Source organism: Balaenoptera acutorostrata, chromosome 3 (genome assembly GCF_949987535.1).
Source record: "Balaenoptera acutorostrata chromosome 3, mBalAcu1.1, whole genome shotgun sequence".
Taxonomy (NCBI): domain Eukaryota; kingdom Metazoa; phylum Chordata; class Mammalia; order Artiodactyla; family Balaenopteridae; genus Balaenoptera; species Balaenoptera acutorostrata.
Window position 1 is genome coordinate 65635036 of NC_080066.1, and position 19483 is coordinate 65654518.

General features: G+C 37.1%; 1 protein-coding gene across 12 annotated transcripts in view; it reads left to right on the plus strand.

Moving 5' to 3' along the window:
- The window catches only part of MYO9A (myosin IXA), a 283465-nt gene that overhangs the window by 228881 nt on the left and 35101 nt on the right, over positions 1 to 19483 (plus strand). For all 12 annotated transcript variants that reach the window (XM_057541959.1, XM_057541957.1, XM_007197776.2 and 9 more), the window contains 3 exons: positions 5409 to 5456; positions 9840 to 9951; positions 12553 to 12614. In XM_057541959.1, coding sequence (XP_057397942.1) covers positions 5409 to 5456; positions 9840 to 9951; positions 12553 to 12614 — 222 coding nt within the window. The remainder of the gene's footprint in view (positions 1 to 5408; positions 5457 to 9839; positions 9952 to 12552; positions 12615 to 19483) is intronic.

Sequence of the window (19483 nt, forward strand, 5' to 3'; positions counted from 1 at the left end):
TTATATATTTTAGAGATTAATCCTTTGTCCGTTGATTCGTTTGCGAATATTTTCTCTCATTCTGAGGGTTCTCTTTTCGTCTTGTTTATGGTTTCCTTTGCTGTGCAAAAGCTTTGAAGTTTCATTAGGTCCCATTTGTTTATTTTTGTTTTTATTTCCATTACTCTAGGAGGTGGATCAAAAAAGATCTTGCTGTGATTTATGTCAAAGAGTGTCCTTCCTATGTTTTCCTCTAAGAGGTTTATAGCGTCCAGTCTGACATTTAGGTCTCTAATCCATTTTGAGTTTATTTTTGTGTATGGTGTTAGGGAGTATTCTACTTTCATTCTTTTACATGTAGCTGTCCAGTTTTCCCAGCACCACTTATTGAAGAGACTGTCTTTTCTCCATTATATATCCTTGCCTCCTTTTTCATAGATTAGTTGACCATAGGTGCATGGGTTTATCTCTGGGCTTTCTATCTTGTTCCATTGATCTATGTTTCTGTTTTTGTGCCAGTACCATATTGTCTTGATTACTGTAGCTTTGTAGTATAGTCTGAAGTCAGGGAGTCTGATTCCTCCAGCTCCGTTTTTTCCCCTCAAGTTTGCTTTGGCTATTCGGGGTCTTTTGTGTCTCCATACACATTTTAAGATTTTTTTGTTCTAGTTCTGTAAAAAAATGCCGTTGGTAATTTGATACAGATTGCATTGAGTCTGTAGATTGCTTTGGGTCGAATCGTCATTTTCATGATATTGATTCTTGCAATCCACGATCATGGTATATCTCTCCATCTGTTTGTGTCATCTTTGATTACTTACATCAGTGTCTTATAGTTTTCTGAGTACAGGTGTTTTAATAACCTTAGGTAGATTTATTCCTAGGTATTTTATTTTTTTGTTGTTGTTGCAGTGGTGAATGGGATTGTTTCCTTAATTTCTCTTTCTGATCTTTTGTTGTTAGTGTATAGGAATGCAAGAGATTTCTGTGCATTAATTTTGTATCCTGCAACTTTACCAAATTCATTGATTAGCTCTAGTAGTTTTCTGGTGGCATCTTTAGGATTCTCTATGTATAGTATCATGTCATCTGCAAACAGTGACAGGTTTACTTAATCTTTTCCAATTTGAATTCCTTTTATTTCTTTTTCTTCTCTGATTGCCATGGCTAAGACTTCCAAAACTGTTGGATAATAGTGGCGAGAATGGGCATCCTTGTCTTGTTCCTGATCTTAGAGGAAATGCTTTCAGTTTTTCACCATTCAGAATGATGTTTGCTGTGGGTTTGTCATATATGGCATTTATTATGTTGAAGTAGGTTCCCTCTATGCCCACTTTCTGGAGAGTTTTTATCATAAATGGGTGTTGAATTTTGTCAAAAGCTTTTTCTGCATCTATTGAGATGATCATATGGTTTTTATTCTTCAATTTGTTAATATGGTGTATCACGTTGAATTGCATATATTGAAGAATCCTTGCATCCCTGGGATAAATCCCACTTGATCATGGTGTATGATCTTTTTAATGTGTTGTTGGATTCTGACTGCTAGCATTTTGTTGAGGATTTTTACATCTATATTCATCAGTGATATTGGTCTGTAATTTTCTTTTTTTGTAGTATCTTTGTCTGGTTTTGGTATCAGGGTGATGGTGGCCTCATAGAATGAGTTTGAGAGTGTTCCTTCCTCTGCAGTTTTTTTGGAAGAGTTTGAGAAGGATGGGTGTTAGCTCTTCTCTAAATGTTTGATATAATTCACCTGTGAAGCCGTCTGGTCCTGGAGTTTGGTTTGTTGGAAGATTTTTAATCACAGTTTCAATTTCCTTACTTGTGATTGGTCTGTTCATATTTTCTATTTCTTCCTGGTTCAGTCTTGGAAGGTTATACCTTTCTGAGAATTTGTCCATTTCTTCCAAGTTGTCCATTTTATTGGCATAGAGTTGCTTGTAGTAGTCTCCTAGGATGCTTTGTATTTCTGCAGTGTCAGTTGTAACTTCTCCTTTTTCAGTTCTAATTTTAATGATTTGTGTCCTCTCCCTGTTTGTCTTGATGGGTCTGGGTAATGGTTTATCAATTTTGTTTATCTTCTCAAAGAACCAGCTTTTGGTTTTATTGATCTTTGCTATTGTTTTCATTTATTTCTGCGCTGATCTTTATGATTTCTTTCCTTCTACTAACTTTGGGTTTTGTTTGTTCTTCTTTCTCAGTTCCTTTAGGTGTAAGTATAGATTGTTTATTTGAGATTTTTCTTGTTTCTTGAGCTAGGATTGTATTGCTATAAACTTCCCTCTTAGAACTGCTTTTGCTGCATCCCATAGCTTTTGAATCATCGTGTTTTCGTTGTAATTTGTCTCTAGGTATTTTTTTATTTCCTCTTTGATTTCTTCAGTGATCTCTTGGTTATTTAGTAACGTACTGTTTAGCCTCCATGTGTTTGTGTTTTTTACGTTTTTTTCCCTGTAATTGGTTTCTAATCTCATGGTGTTGTGGTCAGAAAAGATATTTGATATGATTTCAGTTTTCTTAAATTTACTGAGGCTTGATTTGTGACCCAAGATGTGATCTATCCTGGAGCATGTTCCATGTGCACTTGAGAAGAAAATGTAATCTGCTGTTTTTGGATAAAATATCAATTAAATCTATCTGGTCTGTTGTGTCTTTTAAAGCTTATGTTTCCTTATTAATTTTCTGTTTGGATGATGTGTCCATTGGTGTAAGTGAGGTGTTAAAGTCCCCCACTATTATTGTGTTACTGTCGATTTCTTCTTTTATAGCTGTTAGCAGTTGCCTTATGTATTGAGGTGCTCCTATGTTGGGTGCATATATATTTATAATTTTTATATCTTCTTCTTGGATTGATCTCTTGATCATTATGTAGTGTCCTTCCTTGTCTCTTGTAACATTCTTTATTTTAAAGTGTATTTTATCTGATATGAGTATTGCTACTCCAGCTTTCTTTTGAGTTCCATTTGCATGCAATATCTTTTCCATCCCCTCACTTTCAGTCTGTGTGTGTCCCTAGGTCTGAAGTGGGTCTCTTGTAGACAGCATATATATGGGTCCTGTTTTTGTATCCATTCTGCGAGCCTGTGTCTTTTGGTTGGAGCATTTAATCCATTCACGTTTAAGGTAATTATTGATATGTATGTTCCTATTACCATTTTCTTAATTGTTATGGGTTTGTTTTTGTAGGTCCTTTTCTTCTCTTGTGTTTCCCACTTAGAGAAGTTCTTTATCATTTGTTGTAGAGCTGGTTTGGTGGTGCTGAATTCTCTTAGCTTTTGCTTGTCTGTAATCTTTTGATTTCTCCATCGAATCTGAATGAGATCCTTGCTGGGTAGAATAATCTTGGTTTAGGTTCTTCCCTTTCATCACTTTAAATATATCATGCCACTCCCTTCTGGCTTGTAGAGCTTCTGCTGAGAAATGAGCTGTTAACCTTATGGGAGTTCTCTTGTATATTATTTGTTGTTTTTCCCTTGTTGCTTTCAGTAATTTTTCTTTGTCTTTAATTTTTGTCAAATTGATTGCTATGTGTCTCTGAGTGTTCCTCCTTGGGTTTATCCTGTATGGGTCTTTCTGCGCTTCCTGGATGTGGGTGGCTATTTTCTTTCCCATGTTAGGGAATTTTTCCACTATAATCTCTTCAAATATTTTCTTGGGTCCTTTCTCTCTCTCTTCTCCTTCTGGGACCCCTATAACGCAAATGTTGTGTTTCATGTTGTCCCAGAGGTCTCTTAGGCTGTCTTCATTTCTTTTCATTCTTTTTTCTTTATTCTGTTCCACAGCAGTGAATTCCAGCATTCTGTCTTCCAGGTCACTTCTCTGTTCTTCTGCCTCAGTTATTCTGCTATTGATTCCTTCTAGTGTAGTTTTCATTTCAGTTATTGTATTGTTCATCTCTGTTTGTTTGTTAATTCTTCTAGGTGTTTGTTCTTTAATTCTTCTAGCTCTGTGTTAAACATTTCTTGCATCTTCTTGACCTTTGCCTCCATTCTTTTTCCGAGGTCCTGGATCATCTTCACTATCATTATTCTGAATTCTTTTTCTGGAAGGTTGCCTATCTCCACTTCATTTAGTTGTTTTTCTTGGGTTTTATCTTGGTCCTTCATCTGATACATAGCCCTCTGCCTTTTCTTCTTGTGTGTCTTTCTGTGAATGTGGTTTTTATTCCGCAGGCTGCAGGATTGTAGTTCTTCTTGCTTCTGCTGTCTGCCCTCTGGTGGATGAAGCTATCTAAGAGGCTTGTGCAAGTTTCCCTATGGGAGGGACTAGTGGTGGGTAGAGCTCGGTGTTGCTCTGGTGGGCAGAGCTCAGTAAAACTTTAATCCGCTTGTCTGCTGATGGGTGGGTCTGAGTTCCCTCCCTGTTGGTTGTTTGGCCTGAGGTGACCCGACACTGGAGCCTACCCAGGCTCTTTGGTGGGGCTAATGGCGGACTCTGGGAGGGCTCACGCCAAGGAGTACTTCCCAGAACTTCTGCTGCCAGTGTCCTTGTCCTCACGGTGAGCCACAGCCATGCCCCGCCTCTGCAGGAGACCCTCCAACACTAGCAGGTAGGTCTGGTTCAGTCTCCTATGGGGTCACTGCTCCTTTTCCTCAGTCCTGATGCACACACTACTTTGTGTGTGCCCTCCAAGAGTGGAGTCTCTGTTTCTCCCAGTCCTGTCGAAGTCCTGCAGTCAAATCCCACTAGCCTTCAAAGTCTGATTCTCTAGGAATTCCTCCTCCCATTGCCAGACCTCCAGGTTGGGAAGCCTGACGTGGGGCTCAGAACCTTCACTCCAGTGGGTGGACTTATGTGGTATAAGTGTTCTCCAGTTTGTGAGTCATCCACCCAGCAGTTATGGGATTTGATTTTATTGTGATTGCACCCCTCCTACCGTCTCATTGTGGCTTCTCCTTTGTCTTTGGATGTGGGGTATCTTTTTTGGTGAGTTCCAGTGTCTTCCTGTTGATGATTGTTCAGCAGTTAGTTGTTACTCTAGTGCTCTCGCAAGAGGGAGTGAGAGCACGTTCTTCTACTCCACCATCTTGAACTGATCTCCAATACCTTTTTATATTTAGCTCTAGGATGGAGGGTTTTCTAGAGCCAAAATATGCAAAGTGCAATCTTTAAAATTAATAATCAGGTAATTAATGTTTAAAATAAAATAATCATTTAAATTAATAATGGTGTGGCTTCTGGGCAGAACTGAGGTTTAAAAAGATAATTTCTAAAGTATCCTTCTATTCTGTTGCTTTTATGAGCACTGTGTTTTACTAAACATAAATATTTTTTCTCACATATGCTTACTAGCACTGCACATTTCCTCTTGAAGAATAAGGAGGTGCTTTTATTACCTGTTGAGCAAAAATCTCAGCATTTGCAAAGAAGTAACAAATTATGTTAGTCTTTGTTATATCACATTTTCTGTATTTCTCTCCAACCAGGTGCCAAAAACAGAGAGAAAGAAAAGAAGGAAAAAAGAAACTGATTTAGTAAGTTGTAATCTATTTTTTTAATGTTATTAAAAAGTAATTTTTTAGACCACCAGTCTGAGCTGTATCATACAGTATTTCTGTGGAAATATTTAAAGAATAAGTTTATCAGATGCCTAGGGGGTAATCATTTACTTCTTTACAAAAATTTAGAATGAGAAATGTGTCTTGAATTCTTTGGCTTGACTTGTTATTAATGGTGGCTTCCTAAAATGGTAGAAAACTGAAATGTTTACTCATGAAAAGTACAAGTATGATCCCTTTTCAGAAGTAGGGATAGGGAAGGAGTTTTTTAAGGAGCTCTCCCTCCTTTCTGAAGAATATGAGGACTATTTAGGATTTTACAAATGTAAGTCCCAATTCAAGAGACATTCCCAAAGGCATTTGAGCATATTTTACCATTGTTCATGTTCTTATCTTTTGTATTATATGTCTCTATTGCATACTTTACCATAATCTCTGTAATTACAAGGATGAGTTAAGCCCTAGAGGAGCTCATAATCTGCTAGTGAAGGCAGGCATTTAAAAAATTACTACTTTCAGATGTGATAAGTATTATAGTAGAAATAGTACAAAGTGCTGTGGAAATACAGAAAGAGAGAATGAAGGAATACTTTACACAAGAAAAGATGTTTTTGCTAGTTCTTATCAAGTGAGTAGTAGTTTAGACAGGCAGTATCTAGCCAAAGGGAAAGAGTATATCCAAAGACACATGAGTGAAAAACCTGGCATGTTGAGCCAGTAGCTTTAATAGGCTCAAGTATTGCATGTTTATGTGGGGGTGGCTGGAAAAGTAGTTAGAACTCTGGCCAGCACCCTACCTCCAAAATACATCTAATATCTGACCATTTCACACCACCTCCACTGCTATTACAGTAGTCCAGTAATACTATGTGTTGTCTCATAATTGATCTGCCTTCTTATATTCTTCTCCCCTTACAGTTTTCTACATAATAGCCATAATGAACATTTTAAAACAAAAATCAGGTCATGTTCCTCCTCTACTCAGAACTCTCTAGTGACTTCCACTGTTACTCAGAGTAAAACTCAGAGTTCTTACCATGCCTACAAGACTTGACATGATCTTGACCTTGACTTCTCTAAGCTTCATTTCTTCCCACTCTCCCCCTGTTCCCTCTGCTTCAGTTGCATTTGCTGCCACCACCTTCTCTTCTTTCTTCCCAAGTTGTTTCCCCTGCTCGTCCTGTCTTCCTCCCTTTCCCCTGAAAATGTTAAGCTTTAGGGCCTACAGAACCTGCATTCACCCCTGCCAATGGCAAATTCTAATCCTAGAATATTTATTGTTAGCCTTATTAATAAATCAGGATTATAAATCATCCCCTATCACTTGTAAACCAAATTCTAAGGTTTTTTAGATCATTGCTTGTCACTTTTCTACTGTGTGTGTTAGAAGCATGATCTGACTCTATTTTAGCATGATCTTACCTGTTAAAGAGTTTCTTCCTTTTCATGGAAGGAAAAGGAATCCTGAAAGTAGGATATTTAAGCCCTTAGCCTGGCTTACTTTTGTTCACCAGTGGAGAAACTTAGACAACTTAATCTTTGAGTCTCAATGTCCTCATGTATTTAATAGGAGTATATATTATATAAAATAGGAGTAAAATAGGATTACATAAAACAGGTGTAATGCCACCCACCACTGAGGATTTTTGAGATTGTGTATGAAGTAAAGCATAGGGAAGGTGGAGAAGTAACAGGAAGGCACCTGTTATTTAACAGGTAACAGTGTTTAAGCCTTTTAAACAGTGTTTAGGCCTTTTATACATTTTAAGCCTTATAAGAATAGTCTTTTGCATATCGATGAGGGAAAGAACAATACCTTTTTCATATCGATGAGGGAAAGAACAATACCAATGAGGGAAAGAACAATAAAAAGAACATATCGATGAGGGAAAGAACAATATTGACAAGGGAAAGAAATGAGTAAAGCATATGACATTAAAAAAAAAGAAAATTCATTAATTCAACAGCTATTGTATTTCAGGGCCTGTGATAAGTGCAGGTCATAGAAAGAAATGTTAAGAAATATATGAATAAATGTTTATACTTAATAGTATTCAAATTAAAATGAAACAACAGTGATTTTCTACTTTGTCCATCTATGAGCAAAGCTAAATTAGTTACCTAGTTTGGAAAGATAAATAAATATATAGATTTTTTTCAATACTGCAAATGGGGTTATTTGCATAACCTTCTTGGAGAAGGTACTTTAATAATGGTGTATTAAAAACCTTAAAAATATTAAAAACAAAACCAAAAAACCTTTGACCCAGCAATTCCGCATACAGGAATTTATCCAGTGGATATATCAATTTGTTCACACTGACATGTACAGGCTCTTTATTGAAGAGGAATTTGTAATAAATAAACGTTTTGAAAACAACCTAAATCAGTAAGGAAATGGTTAAATAAATTAGATACATCTATATAATATAATACTGCTTGGCACTAAAGTAAGAGAAACCATTCTCCAAGATGTTTTATTAATTAAAAAGAGCGAAGAGCCAAACACTATATAGAAAGCTACTATTCGTATATTTTTTAAAAACCAAAATACATTTATAACTGTACTCACACACACACACACACACAAAATATCTGAAAGTATACACAGGAAACTGGTATCAGTGATTATTTCTGTAAGAGGAACTAAACAGTTGGAATTCAGAGGTGAAAGAAAGATTTTCATTGTATTCTATTTTGTACCTTTTGATCCATTTAGAATAAAGTAATTTTTAAAATGAAACTAACTTAATATTAAGAGTTCCAGTAGAGGAAAATAATGTGCATGTGTGTGATTTACAGTTTCATTAAATAGAAGGATATCTGTGTGATAAAATGTCAATATCTGGGAATATTTGAGACATCACAGAGCCAAGGTCATATTATAAAGCTGTGGGATGGATGAACTGTGAGTTAGATCTTTTTCGTTTAGTTAGTTGGTTATTTGATTAATTAAGACAAAAATGACTACTAATACTCCCCTACATGTATGTATGTATGTGTAAATGTGTGTATATATGTATTTTTTATTTTAAAAAATTGAGATATAATTGACATATAACATTACACTACTTTCAGGTGTACAACATAATGATTCAATATTTGAACTATACCATATAGTTACCAAAATGGTAACAATACCATTTTACAATCCCACCTGAAATATCTGAGGGTTCCAGTCTCTCCATATCCTCACGAATAGTTAGTTTTGTCTAATAGTTATAGCTATTCTAGATGGTATGAAGTGGTTTCCCATCATGGTTCTGATTTGCATTTCTCTGATAACTAATGATTTGAGCATCTTTTCATGTGCCTCTTGGCCATTTATACTTCTTTGATGAACTGTCTATTCAATATTTTGCCCATTTAAAAAATTGAGTTGTCTTCTTATTAATACAGTTCTTCCTGTATTCTAGGTACAAGTCCTTTATCAGATATACGATTTGCAAATATTTTCTCTGAGTCTGTGGTTTATCTTTTTATTTTCTTAATGGTACTTTGAAGTAAAAGTTGTAAATTTTAGTGAAGCCCAGAACAATGGATTTTAATGTTACAGAGTATGAAGAGTTGATTGGTGTGGTTTTAGATTCCATATTTCAGTTAACCTTTAAGTTACCATTTGCAGAGTTTTAATATTGTGTCATTTTCTGAAAGGACAATTAAATTATTTTTCCATTTTCAAATTTCATATCTGTATGAAGCTGAATTTTCTTCATATTTTTCAAAATTAATTGCATACTGCCACCAGATTGCGTACAGAAATGGATATGAGAATCCAGTTGTCTTTTATTAAGCCAGACATCAAAGAGGTTTACAAAAATGTAAAACAGTACCCCTCTTGTCAGTACTTTTTTTGTATGTTTTAAAGATACAGTTGTTTTTCATTAAAATGTTACTTATGTTAACATGGAATATGTTTAATGATAATTTTAAGTGAATTGGATAGTTAAATTTTTTTGTTTTAATTTCTAACTCATAACGCATATAAAGAGAAGTATCTTGAGATCATCAGTAATTTTCAGAAGTGTGAAAGATTCTTGAGGTTAAAAATAAAAATTTGAGAACTGCTGCTTTTAATTTAACATGCTGATTCAGAGTTGCATAAGACAGCTCTTATATGTTTATAGCATTGTTTTCTGATTTTCATATAAGTTGGTTTTGTCCCTACTAGATTGTTCACTTTTTGAAAGCAGGGACCATATGTTTTACCTTTATTTTATTTCTCAGATCATAATTCTCCTCCTGGAATAAGTACCCAATGAAGACAACAGGGAATTGAAGGATTTCCCATTGCCTGACATGTTAGGGCAGCATTTACTGTGTTGGCTTTAACATAGATAGCTATATTTTTTCCTTCAGGTAGAAGAGCACAATGGTCACATCTTTAAGGCCACCCAGTATAGCATCCCTACATACTGTGAGTACTGTTCTTCTTTGATATGGATAATGGACCGAGCCTCTGTTTGCAAATGTAAGTATGAGAGTTCTTTGAGGAATTTTTTTTTTTTTTTAATGAGGATCTTGAATCAGATGCGTATGTTTGATTGATTGATTGATTGATTGATTTTTGGCTGTGTTGGGTCTTCGTTTCTGTGCGAGGGCTTTCTCCAGTTGTGGCAAGCGGGGGCCACTCTTCATCGCGATGCGCGGGCCTCTCACCGTCGCGGCCTCTCTCGTTGCGGAGCACAGGCTCCAGACGCGCAGGCTCAGCAGTTGTGGCTCACGGGCCCAGCCGCTCTGCGGCATGTGGGATCTTCCCAGGCCAGGGCTCGAACCCGTGTACCCTGCATTAGCAGGCAGACTCTCAACCACTGTGCCACCAGGGAAGCCCGAGGAATTTTTTTAACCACTTGATATTTCTGTTTCCATGAGTTTTCTTATATCTTCTTTAACATTAAGGAATAATTCACACTCCCTAATTCTTTAACTTCATCTCTCGTTATAGTTCCCTTTACCTGCTCTTTGTTGGCAAATAAGATATTTTGGTGTTCTTTGGTCACTGTACTTGCAGCTCACTCCATCTGAAATGCTCTTCTCTCAGGTGTTAGTATGACTCACTACTTCAGTTGATTCATGTCTCCACCCTCCTATCTAAAATGCCACCCTGTCCCCCAATTCTCTATCCCTTTACTCAGCTTTTCTAGTCTTTATAGTACTTATCACCACCCAAGATGATGTTAAGTATTCATTTGTTTTCTTGTTTGTCTGTCCCACTAGAATGTGCTCTCTATAAGGTCAGGAAACTTATCTGTCTCTTCTGTATACCTAGAAGTATACAGAACAGTTCTGGCACATTATAAGTTTTAGTAAATATTTATTGGGTAGATGGACCTATAGATGGTTGGATGAATTAATGAACAAATTCTTAGATTATAACCAGAAAGGTACTTTTTTCTACTATAATCCTTTATCAGAACCTTTAAATCCTAGAATGTGGAGTAGAGATTTTTTGTGGGTCAGCTTGGTTCTGGCTTACAGAGGGTCTTCAGCTTCTACTCCTGTTATTCCATACATCTATTCTGGTGCTTTTAATAATTTTGTGAGGCTTTATTTACTAGTGGGCCAGAACTGAATGAAAGAAATATTAGGAAGGGTTGGGTCCAGTATGACAACAAGGATGGAAATCATGTTCACCATAGTGAAATCAGCACTTGGATATTGCTGGATATGTTCACTTGTTCTATGGTTCAAAAGTGGTTTTCTTTTTGTTTTATTATCAGTAGTCTAAAAAAATTGCAGTGAAAGTGAAATTGGGAGTAGTTTGCCATGTACTTGACTGTTTAATGTTAGTCTGATTCCTGTAGGTTTGGTATGATTTTCTCTGTGATCTGAAACTGAAAATATAAAGAATCTGCTTTTTCTTTTTTTATGACTTGGGTGGGTTTGGTTTGATTTCTTTTTTTTTTTTTTAATTTTTATTTATTTATTTATTTATTTTTGGCTTGTTGGTACTTCGTTTCTGTACGAGGGCTTTCTCTAGTTGTGGCAAGCAGGGGCCACTCTTCATCGCGGTGCGCGGGCCTCTCACTGTCGCGGCCTCTCTTGTTGCGGAGCACAGGCTCCAGACGCGCAGGCTCAGTAATTGTGGCTCACGGGCCCAGCCGCTCCGCGGCATGTGGGATCTTCCCAGACCAGGGCTCGAACCCATGTCCCCTGCATTGGCAGGCAGATTCTCAACCACTGCGCCACCAGGGAAGCCCTGGTTTGATTTCTTAATAGCATTAACTAACTTTTTTTGTGCTTATACTGGTGATTTCGCCAGTACAGTGGTTTGGTCTCCCCTCCTTGATCTTGGCTTTGAAAACCCCTCAAGTCATGCTTTAGAAACTCAAGAAGGATATTCAGGTGTTGATGTGCAGGAGCCAGAGCTGGTGTACCAAAATGACATAGGCCAAGTATTTTCTCAGTATCCTCCTCTCTGCGTGCCCTTTGCACCTACTGCTGCCTAGCCACCCTGTTATCTCCTGCTCTGAGAAATTATTTCTGCTCTGAAGTTTTTCTTTATCTCATCTTCCCAATCACTACTGATATTCTTTATGTCCTGGTTCCTCAGAGCTCTATTCTGGACCTTCTAGGATAGTAAACAAGGCCTTTCTTATATCTTAGTATGCTACCAAATTTGTTTTTATTTTATTAAAGGTCTTTGACAGTAATGCTTTTCTTATCCATTGGAATGATTCTTAATAGGTATTTCTTTCATTTTAGCAGATAGTAGAACAAATTTAAGAGGGGAACATGAGCACTAGTTTGTGAATCAGACCACAGAGATATATATTCTGCTGGAATATGGTGGGGACAGGGGAGGAGGGGTGGGCAATCTTGAAAGAATAAAAAGCTTTTTCATAGACAGTGGTTAGAAATTTTAGGTATGTTTTTCAACTTCATTTTTCTGAATTGAATGAATTAAGACAATTTTTCATTCTAATACCATACAAAGTATATGTATGTGATACTATAGCAGTCTCAGATTTAAAGGAAAAAATTTATGCTCAGAATAAAGCAGTAAACTTATTAATTCTTGTCACTGATGTACAGACTTCTGAAAATGCTACATTCTTAACCTATTTTTCAGTATGCAAGTATGCTTGTCATAAGAGGTGCTGTCTGAAAACCACAGCCAAGTGCTCTAAAAAGGTAAGAAGTTATCATCTATGAGTAATAAATAACAGGTCTGTTGGTTTTTCGTGCCTTGTAGAAGGAAATCAAGGCCTCTTTGATGATTTTATAGAGTAGCAGTTTTCAAACTTTTTGGCCACAAATCACAGTAAGAAATACGTTTTATATCATAATCCAGCATACGCATATAGAGGGATGTGTATATGTAACTGAATTGATTTTCCTGGAACTATATGTACCTTTACTACATGGGAACTACTAAACTGATTTCACAACCGACAACTTATTAAAACGCTTCTTTTAAAGGTTTCCTACTTCTTTAAACACTCATAAGTGTTTCTAGAAATTGTCTTGAAAGTGGTAGGCTACAATTAAAGATTTTAACATGAACAGTAAAATTCACCAGCATAGTTGGTGTTGTTACATATTTCTACTTGGATACACAGATCTAAAAGATACTGAACATGTACTCTGCTACCTTTATGCTTCAATGAAGCAACAATTTTGGAAATATTTCAGGCTTTTATTGGTATATAATCACATTTTCTTATTTATTAGTCACATATAATTTTAACAATACTATGCAAATCTGAACTATAGTAAAATGTGTGTGCATGTTTACAGCCCATGTATATAGTTTGCATCTGTTCCAAATTAGTAGACAAACATGGCAAAGTACAAAGAGAAATTTGACTCAGGGCTTAAAATACAACGAAGGTGGGGCATCTGCTTCCAGCTAAGACGGAGTAGCTTCTGGCAGACTAATATTCATGCTGAGAACAGCTGAAAAAAGTCTGTTGCCTAGCATTAGAAAGCTGCCCAGGCAAATTGAATTTAGGGGCCTAGATCCTACAGAGAAGAGAATTACAGATTGGTGAACCTATATCTGTGAGATGTTTCTCTCCTACTGGGAGTTTGTCAATTTTTGTTGTAGGGCAGGAAACCAAGATTCTGGGCAGAGGGCCACACTTAAAAGTCAGAGAAACCAGCAAAGCTCTTAGAAATCTGATAGAGTTAAAGAGACAGAAGTTGGAGTTTGGGATTGCCAGGACTTGAGGGACCATGATCCAAACATATAGAGAAGTGAGCCTGAAACTCAGAGGATTTTCCCTCAAGGCATTTTCTGAATTCTTAAGCTGCACTGGGCAAGAGGCTAAGAAGCTAAACAGAAAAGCAGATTAGAGTATTTTGCAGTCTCACAGTGTCAAAGAGAAAAATTGGACTTGGATGACCCACCTTTGAAAAAGGACCCTAGTCAATACTCTAGACTCTTCAGTGAGACCTGTGAAGAGCTATACCCCAGGAAGGAGGATGAAGCATTGATAGCATTGATTAACTGAGTTTTATAAAAACTGCAAGGCAGTCCTTGATTGGATTAAGACGATCTCTTCCTTTTTCTAGCTACCCACCTACAGAGAATAGGATGAACTCTCTCTAAAGAGAGATAACATTGTTGAGAGCCTTTACAGTTTGTTCATATATGAAATTAGACATTAAAAAATGAGACTAAGAAATAAACAGACAATATCTGTAGACTCATAGATGACCCATTACTGAATTCAGACATATACTTAAAAAATTTTAATTAATATGTTCAGATGCTGGATAAAAAGATTTAAAAAGTCTTTTTTATCACAAAATTGAAATATATATATAAAAAAGAGCCAAATGGAAATTATAAAAATAAAAAGTGCAATTGAAATTGTAAACTCAAAAGATAGGTTTAACAGTGTATTGGCCATAGGAGAAGAGAAGATTGGTGAGCTGAAAAATAGATAAGTAGAGACATCCAAGCATGGAGAGTACAAAGAATGGGAAAATACAGAAATAAACATAGAGACATATGGGAAAGGATGGAAGTTTCTTAAATGTGTGCAGTTGGAGTCCAGGAAGAAAAGCGAACAAGGGAGAAGCAGCATTTTAAGAGCTAATGGTCAACACATCAACCACTTTCAACCTAAAGTGGGATAAATACAAAGAAAATCGTACCAGATGAACAGTCCTCCAAATGGAAGAAAAGGAAAATTTCTTAAAAGCATTCAGAGGAGGGAAAAAAATAACTGCTGCTATAAAGGAGCAGTGAAAAGACTGACAACTGACTTATCAGTAGAAATGATGGAAGCCAAAAAGACAGTGGCTTGGCATATTTTAAGTGTTATAAGAAAATAAAGCTAACTCAGAATTCTGTACTTGGTGACAGTAGCCTTCCAAAGTGAAAATGACTTGAAAACACTCCAGACAAAAACTCAGAATTTGTCATCAGCAGACCTGCAATAAAAGAAATACTAAAGATTCTCCAGGCAGAAGGAAAATGATCTCAGATGGAAAAAGAAGTACAGGAAGGAGTGAAGAGCTATGGAAAGAGTAAATAATATGTGTGAATATAAATGAATATTGACTAAAAACAATAATAATGTCTTGTGGCTTAAAATATAAAGAGAATTAAATTATGTGACAACACCACCACCAAGGTGGTTGGGTAAATGAAGTTAAACTATTCCAAGGTCCCTGGATTATCTGAGAAGTGATGGCACAGTGGTTAAGAATCCACCTGCCAAGGCAGGGGACATGGGTTCAAGCCCTGGTCCGGGAAGACCCCACATGCCACGGAGCAACTAAGCCCGTGCGCCACAACTACTGAGCCTGTGCTCTAGAGCCCGCGAGCCACAACTACTGAGCCTGCGTGCCACAACTACTGAAGCCTGCGTGCCTAGAGCCCGTGCTCCTCAACAAGAGAAGCCACTGCAACGAGAAGCCTGCGCACCGCAAGGAAAGAGTAGCCCCCACTCATCGCAACTAGAGAAAGCCCGCGCACAGCAACGAAGACCCAATGCAGCCAAAAATAAATAAATATATTTGACTTAAATATGTTATGAGTATTTGTTGTAGTCTTTAAAGTAGCCACTAAAAGAACAGCAAATGAATATATAGCTAAAAAGCTAATAAAGGTGGGAAAATGGAAAAACAAAAAATACTTGATTAATCTAAGAGAAGATGAGAAATGAGAGAAACAGAATCATAAATCAGGTCAAAGAAAATAAATAGTGGATTGATAGATATAAGTCCAAATATATTGGTGATTACATTAAATGTTAATATACCAAATACTTCCAATTAAAAGACTAGGATAGGGACTTCCCTGGTGGTCCAGTGGTAAAAAATCCGCCTTCCAATGCAGGGGACGCAGGTTCGATCCCTGGTCAGGGAACTAAGTTCCCACATGCTGCGGGGCAACTAAGCCCGCACGTCACAACTAGAGAGAGAAAACTCACACACCCCACAACTAGAGAGAAGCCCAAGCTCCGCAATGAAGAGACCACATGCTGCAACGAAAGACTCCCCATGCCTCAATGACCCGATGCAGCGAAAAAATATATATATTAAAAACAAAAAAAGACTAGGATAGGGACTTCCCTGGATGTCCAGTGGGTAACACTCCGCGCTCCCAATGCAGGGGGCCTGGGTTCAATCCCTGGTCAGGGAACTAGATCCCACATGCATGCCGCAACTAAGAAGTCCGCATGCCACAACTAAGAAGCCCTCATGCTGCAACTAAGAAGCCCGCATGTCGCAACTAAGAGTCCTCATGCCGCAACTAAGAAGCCCACATGCCGCAACTAAGAAGCCCTCATGCTGCAACTAAGAAGTCCACATGGTGCAACTAAAGATCCCACATTCTGCAACGAAGATCCCATGTGCTGCAACTAAGACCTGGCACAGCCAGAATAAATAAATACATAAATTATTTTTTAAAAAGACTAGGATAAAACCAACTGAAAAATCTCAATGATATGCTATTTACAAGAAACATACTTAAATATGTTTAAAAAAATACAGAAGGTTGAAAGCAAAAGGATAGATATAGCATGCAGAGACTAACCAATAGAAAAGTGGTGTAGCTGTAATAATATTAAAATGTACTTTAGGACAACAATCATTACTTCAGGTAAAGGTGTTTCATAATGATGAAATGGTCAAGCCATCAGGGAGCTATAAAAATTCTAACTTTAGAAGAGTCTATTATTATAGCTTCAATACCTGGAAGACAAAAATTCAGTAAGGATGCAACTGATATAAAAAACATGCTTGGGCTTCCCTGGTGGCGCAGTGGTTGAGAATCTGCCTGCCGATGCAGGGGACACGGGTTCGAGCCCTGGTCTGGGAAGATCCCACATGTCACGGAGCAACTAGGCCCGTGAGCCACAATTACTGAGCCTGCGCGTCTGGAGCCTGTGCTCCGCCAACAAGAGAGGCCGCGATAGTGAGAGGCCCGCGCACCGCGATGAAGAGTGGCCCCCACTCGCCACAACTAGAGAAAGCCCTCGCACAGAAACGAAGACCCAACACAGCCAAAAATAAATTTAAAAAATAAATAAATTAATTAAAAAAAAATGCTTAGGGCTTCCCTGGTGGCGCAGTGGTTGAGAATCTGCCTGCTAATGCAGGGGACACGGGTTCGAGCCCTGGTCTGGGAAGATCCCACATGCCGCGGAGCAGCTGGGCCCGTGAGCCACAATTGCTGAGCCTGCGCGTCTGGAGCCTGTGCCCCGCGACGGGAGGGGCCGCGATAGAGAAAGGCCCGCGCACCGCAATGAAGAGCGGTCCCCGCACCGCGATGAAGAGTGGCCCCCGCTTGCCGCAACTGGAGAAAGCCCTCGCACGAACCGAAGACCCAACACAGCCAAAAATAAATAAATAAATAAATAAATAAGAAAATCCTTTAAAAAAAAAAAAAAAAAAAAAAAAAAAAGCTTAAAAATCTTATCTCAAAAATAAATAAATAAATAAATAAATAAATAAATAAATAACCAAAAAAACCCAAAAAAAACAAGGGGACACTGGTTCGAGCCCTGGTCTGGGAAGATCCCACATGCCACGGAGCAACTAGGCCTGTGAGCCACAACTATTGAGCCTGTGCGTCTGGAGCCTGTGCTCTGCAACAAGAGAGGCCGCGATAGTGAGAGGCCCACGCACCGCGATGAAGAGTGGCCCCCACTTGCCACAACTGGAGAAAGCCCTCGCACAGAAACAAAGACCCAACACAGCCAAAAATTTTAAAATTAATTAATTAATTAATTAAAAAAACAAAAAAAATCTTATCTGCTTGATGTGTATTGAACCCTGCATTTTACAACTGCCTGAATACACAGTCTTTTCAACTGCACATGGAACATTTGACAAAATTGATCATATGTTGGGCCATTAAGCAAGTCCCTACAAATTTCAGAGGATTGACTATATTGAGAGTATATTCTTTGAGCAGAATAAAGTTAAGCTATAAATCAACATAAAGATAACTAGACAATCCTCAAATGAAAATGGAAAAATATTTTGAACGAAATGATGAGGAAAGTATGACACAACAAAAGTGTGGGTATAGCTAAATTTGTGATTAGAGGAATATTTATAGCTTTAAGTATATATTAATATACATTAATAATATATTAATGTACAATACATTATAATACACATTAGAAAGGATACAAGGATAGAAATTATGGAAACTTCCATCTCTCGAAGGTAGGAAAAGAAAACCCAGCAAATTAAACCCAAAGGCAATAGAAAGAAGATAATAAAGAGAAATAAATGAAATGAAAAACATTTATACAAAAGGTAAAAAGCTACAAAGCTAAATTTTAGTTCTTTGAAAAGACAGTGCATCAACTCTTAGCAAGAGTGATCAATAAAGAGAATTTTAAAAAAAACAAATCATTCACAAGAAGAAAAACATACACCACAGATACTGCATACATTAAAAAGAAAATAAAAGGCTATTATGGATACCTTGATGCTAATAAATTTGACATTTTAAATTAATCGGGCAAATTCCCACAAAAACACAACTAAGTTAAACTAAGTCAAGGAAAAATAGAAAATCTAAAGAGATATCTATTAAAATAGAATCTGTAATTGAAAAAGCTTCTCACAAAGACATCTTCAGGCCCAGATGGTTTTGCCATTGAATATTTCCCAGTGTTTAAGGAAGAAACAACACCAGTCTTTTACAGACTCTGCCAGAGAATGGTAAAGAGTAAATACTTCAGTACTTTTTTTCCCAAATTGACGAATGAAGATAGTGAAACCTTGAAGTCAATCATGAAAAGGATAAAGGAAAATTTCAGTTCAGGCTATATCATAAGCTTAGATGTAAAAGCCTTAACCAAAATGTTAGTACATTGAATCTGTGCTAATGACAGATGAAAAAAAAAGACTTCATGAGAAAGTTGGTTTTTAATCCATAAATGCAAAGTTGGTTTATGGAAAAAATCGGTTTTTTTTGAAAAAATCATTCAAAAATCAGTTGATGTAATTCACCACATTGAACTAATAAAGAAAAAAATATGGTGATCTCAATAAATACAAAAAAAGTTTTAGATAAATTTCAAAAACCACTCACTATTCAAGGAAAAAAAAAATCAACCACAGAGTGGAAGAAGATATTTGCAGCTTGGATCTACAATATCTAAAAAGCATCTACAAATCAGTAAGAAAGAGATGGTCAACTCTGTGGAAAAATGAGCACATAATTTAAGCAAGCACCTCACAAGAGAGGATTTCCAAATGACCAATAAACATATGAAAAGGTGACCAACTTCACTAATCATCAGGGAAATGCAAATTGCAATAATAGTGAGGTATATACCCACTAGAATAGCTAAAATGAAAAACATCTTAACAAGGATATAAAGCAGTTGGAATTTTCATACATTACTGGTAGGAGTTTGAGTTAACCTAACAGCTCTCGAAATTATTTGGCAGTACCTATCAAACCTGAACATAAGCATTTCTCATGACTTAGCAGTGCCACTCCAAGATATATACCCAACAGATATACATAGATATCTGTGCCAAAAGACAAAAGAACATTTATATCAGCACTGTTTGAA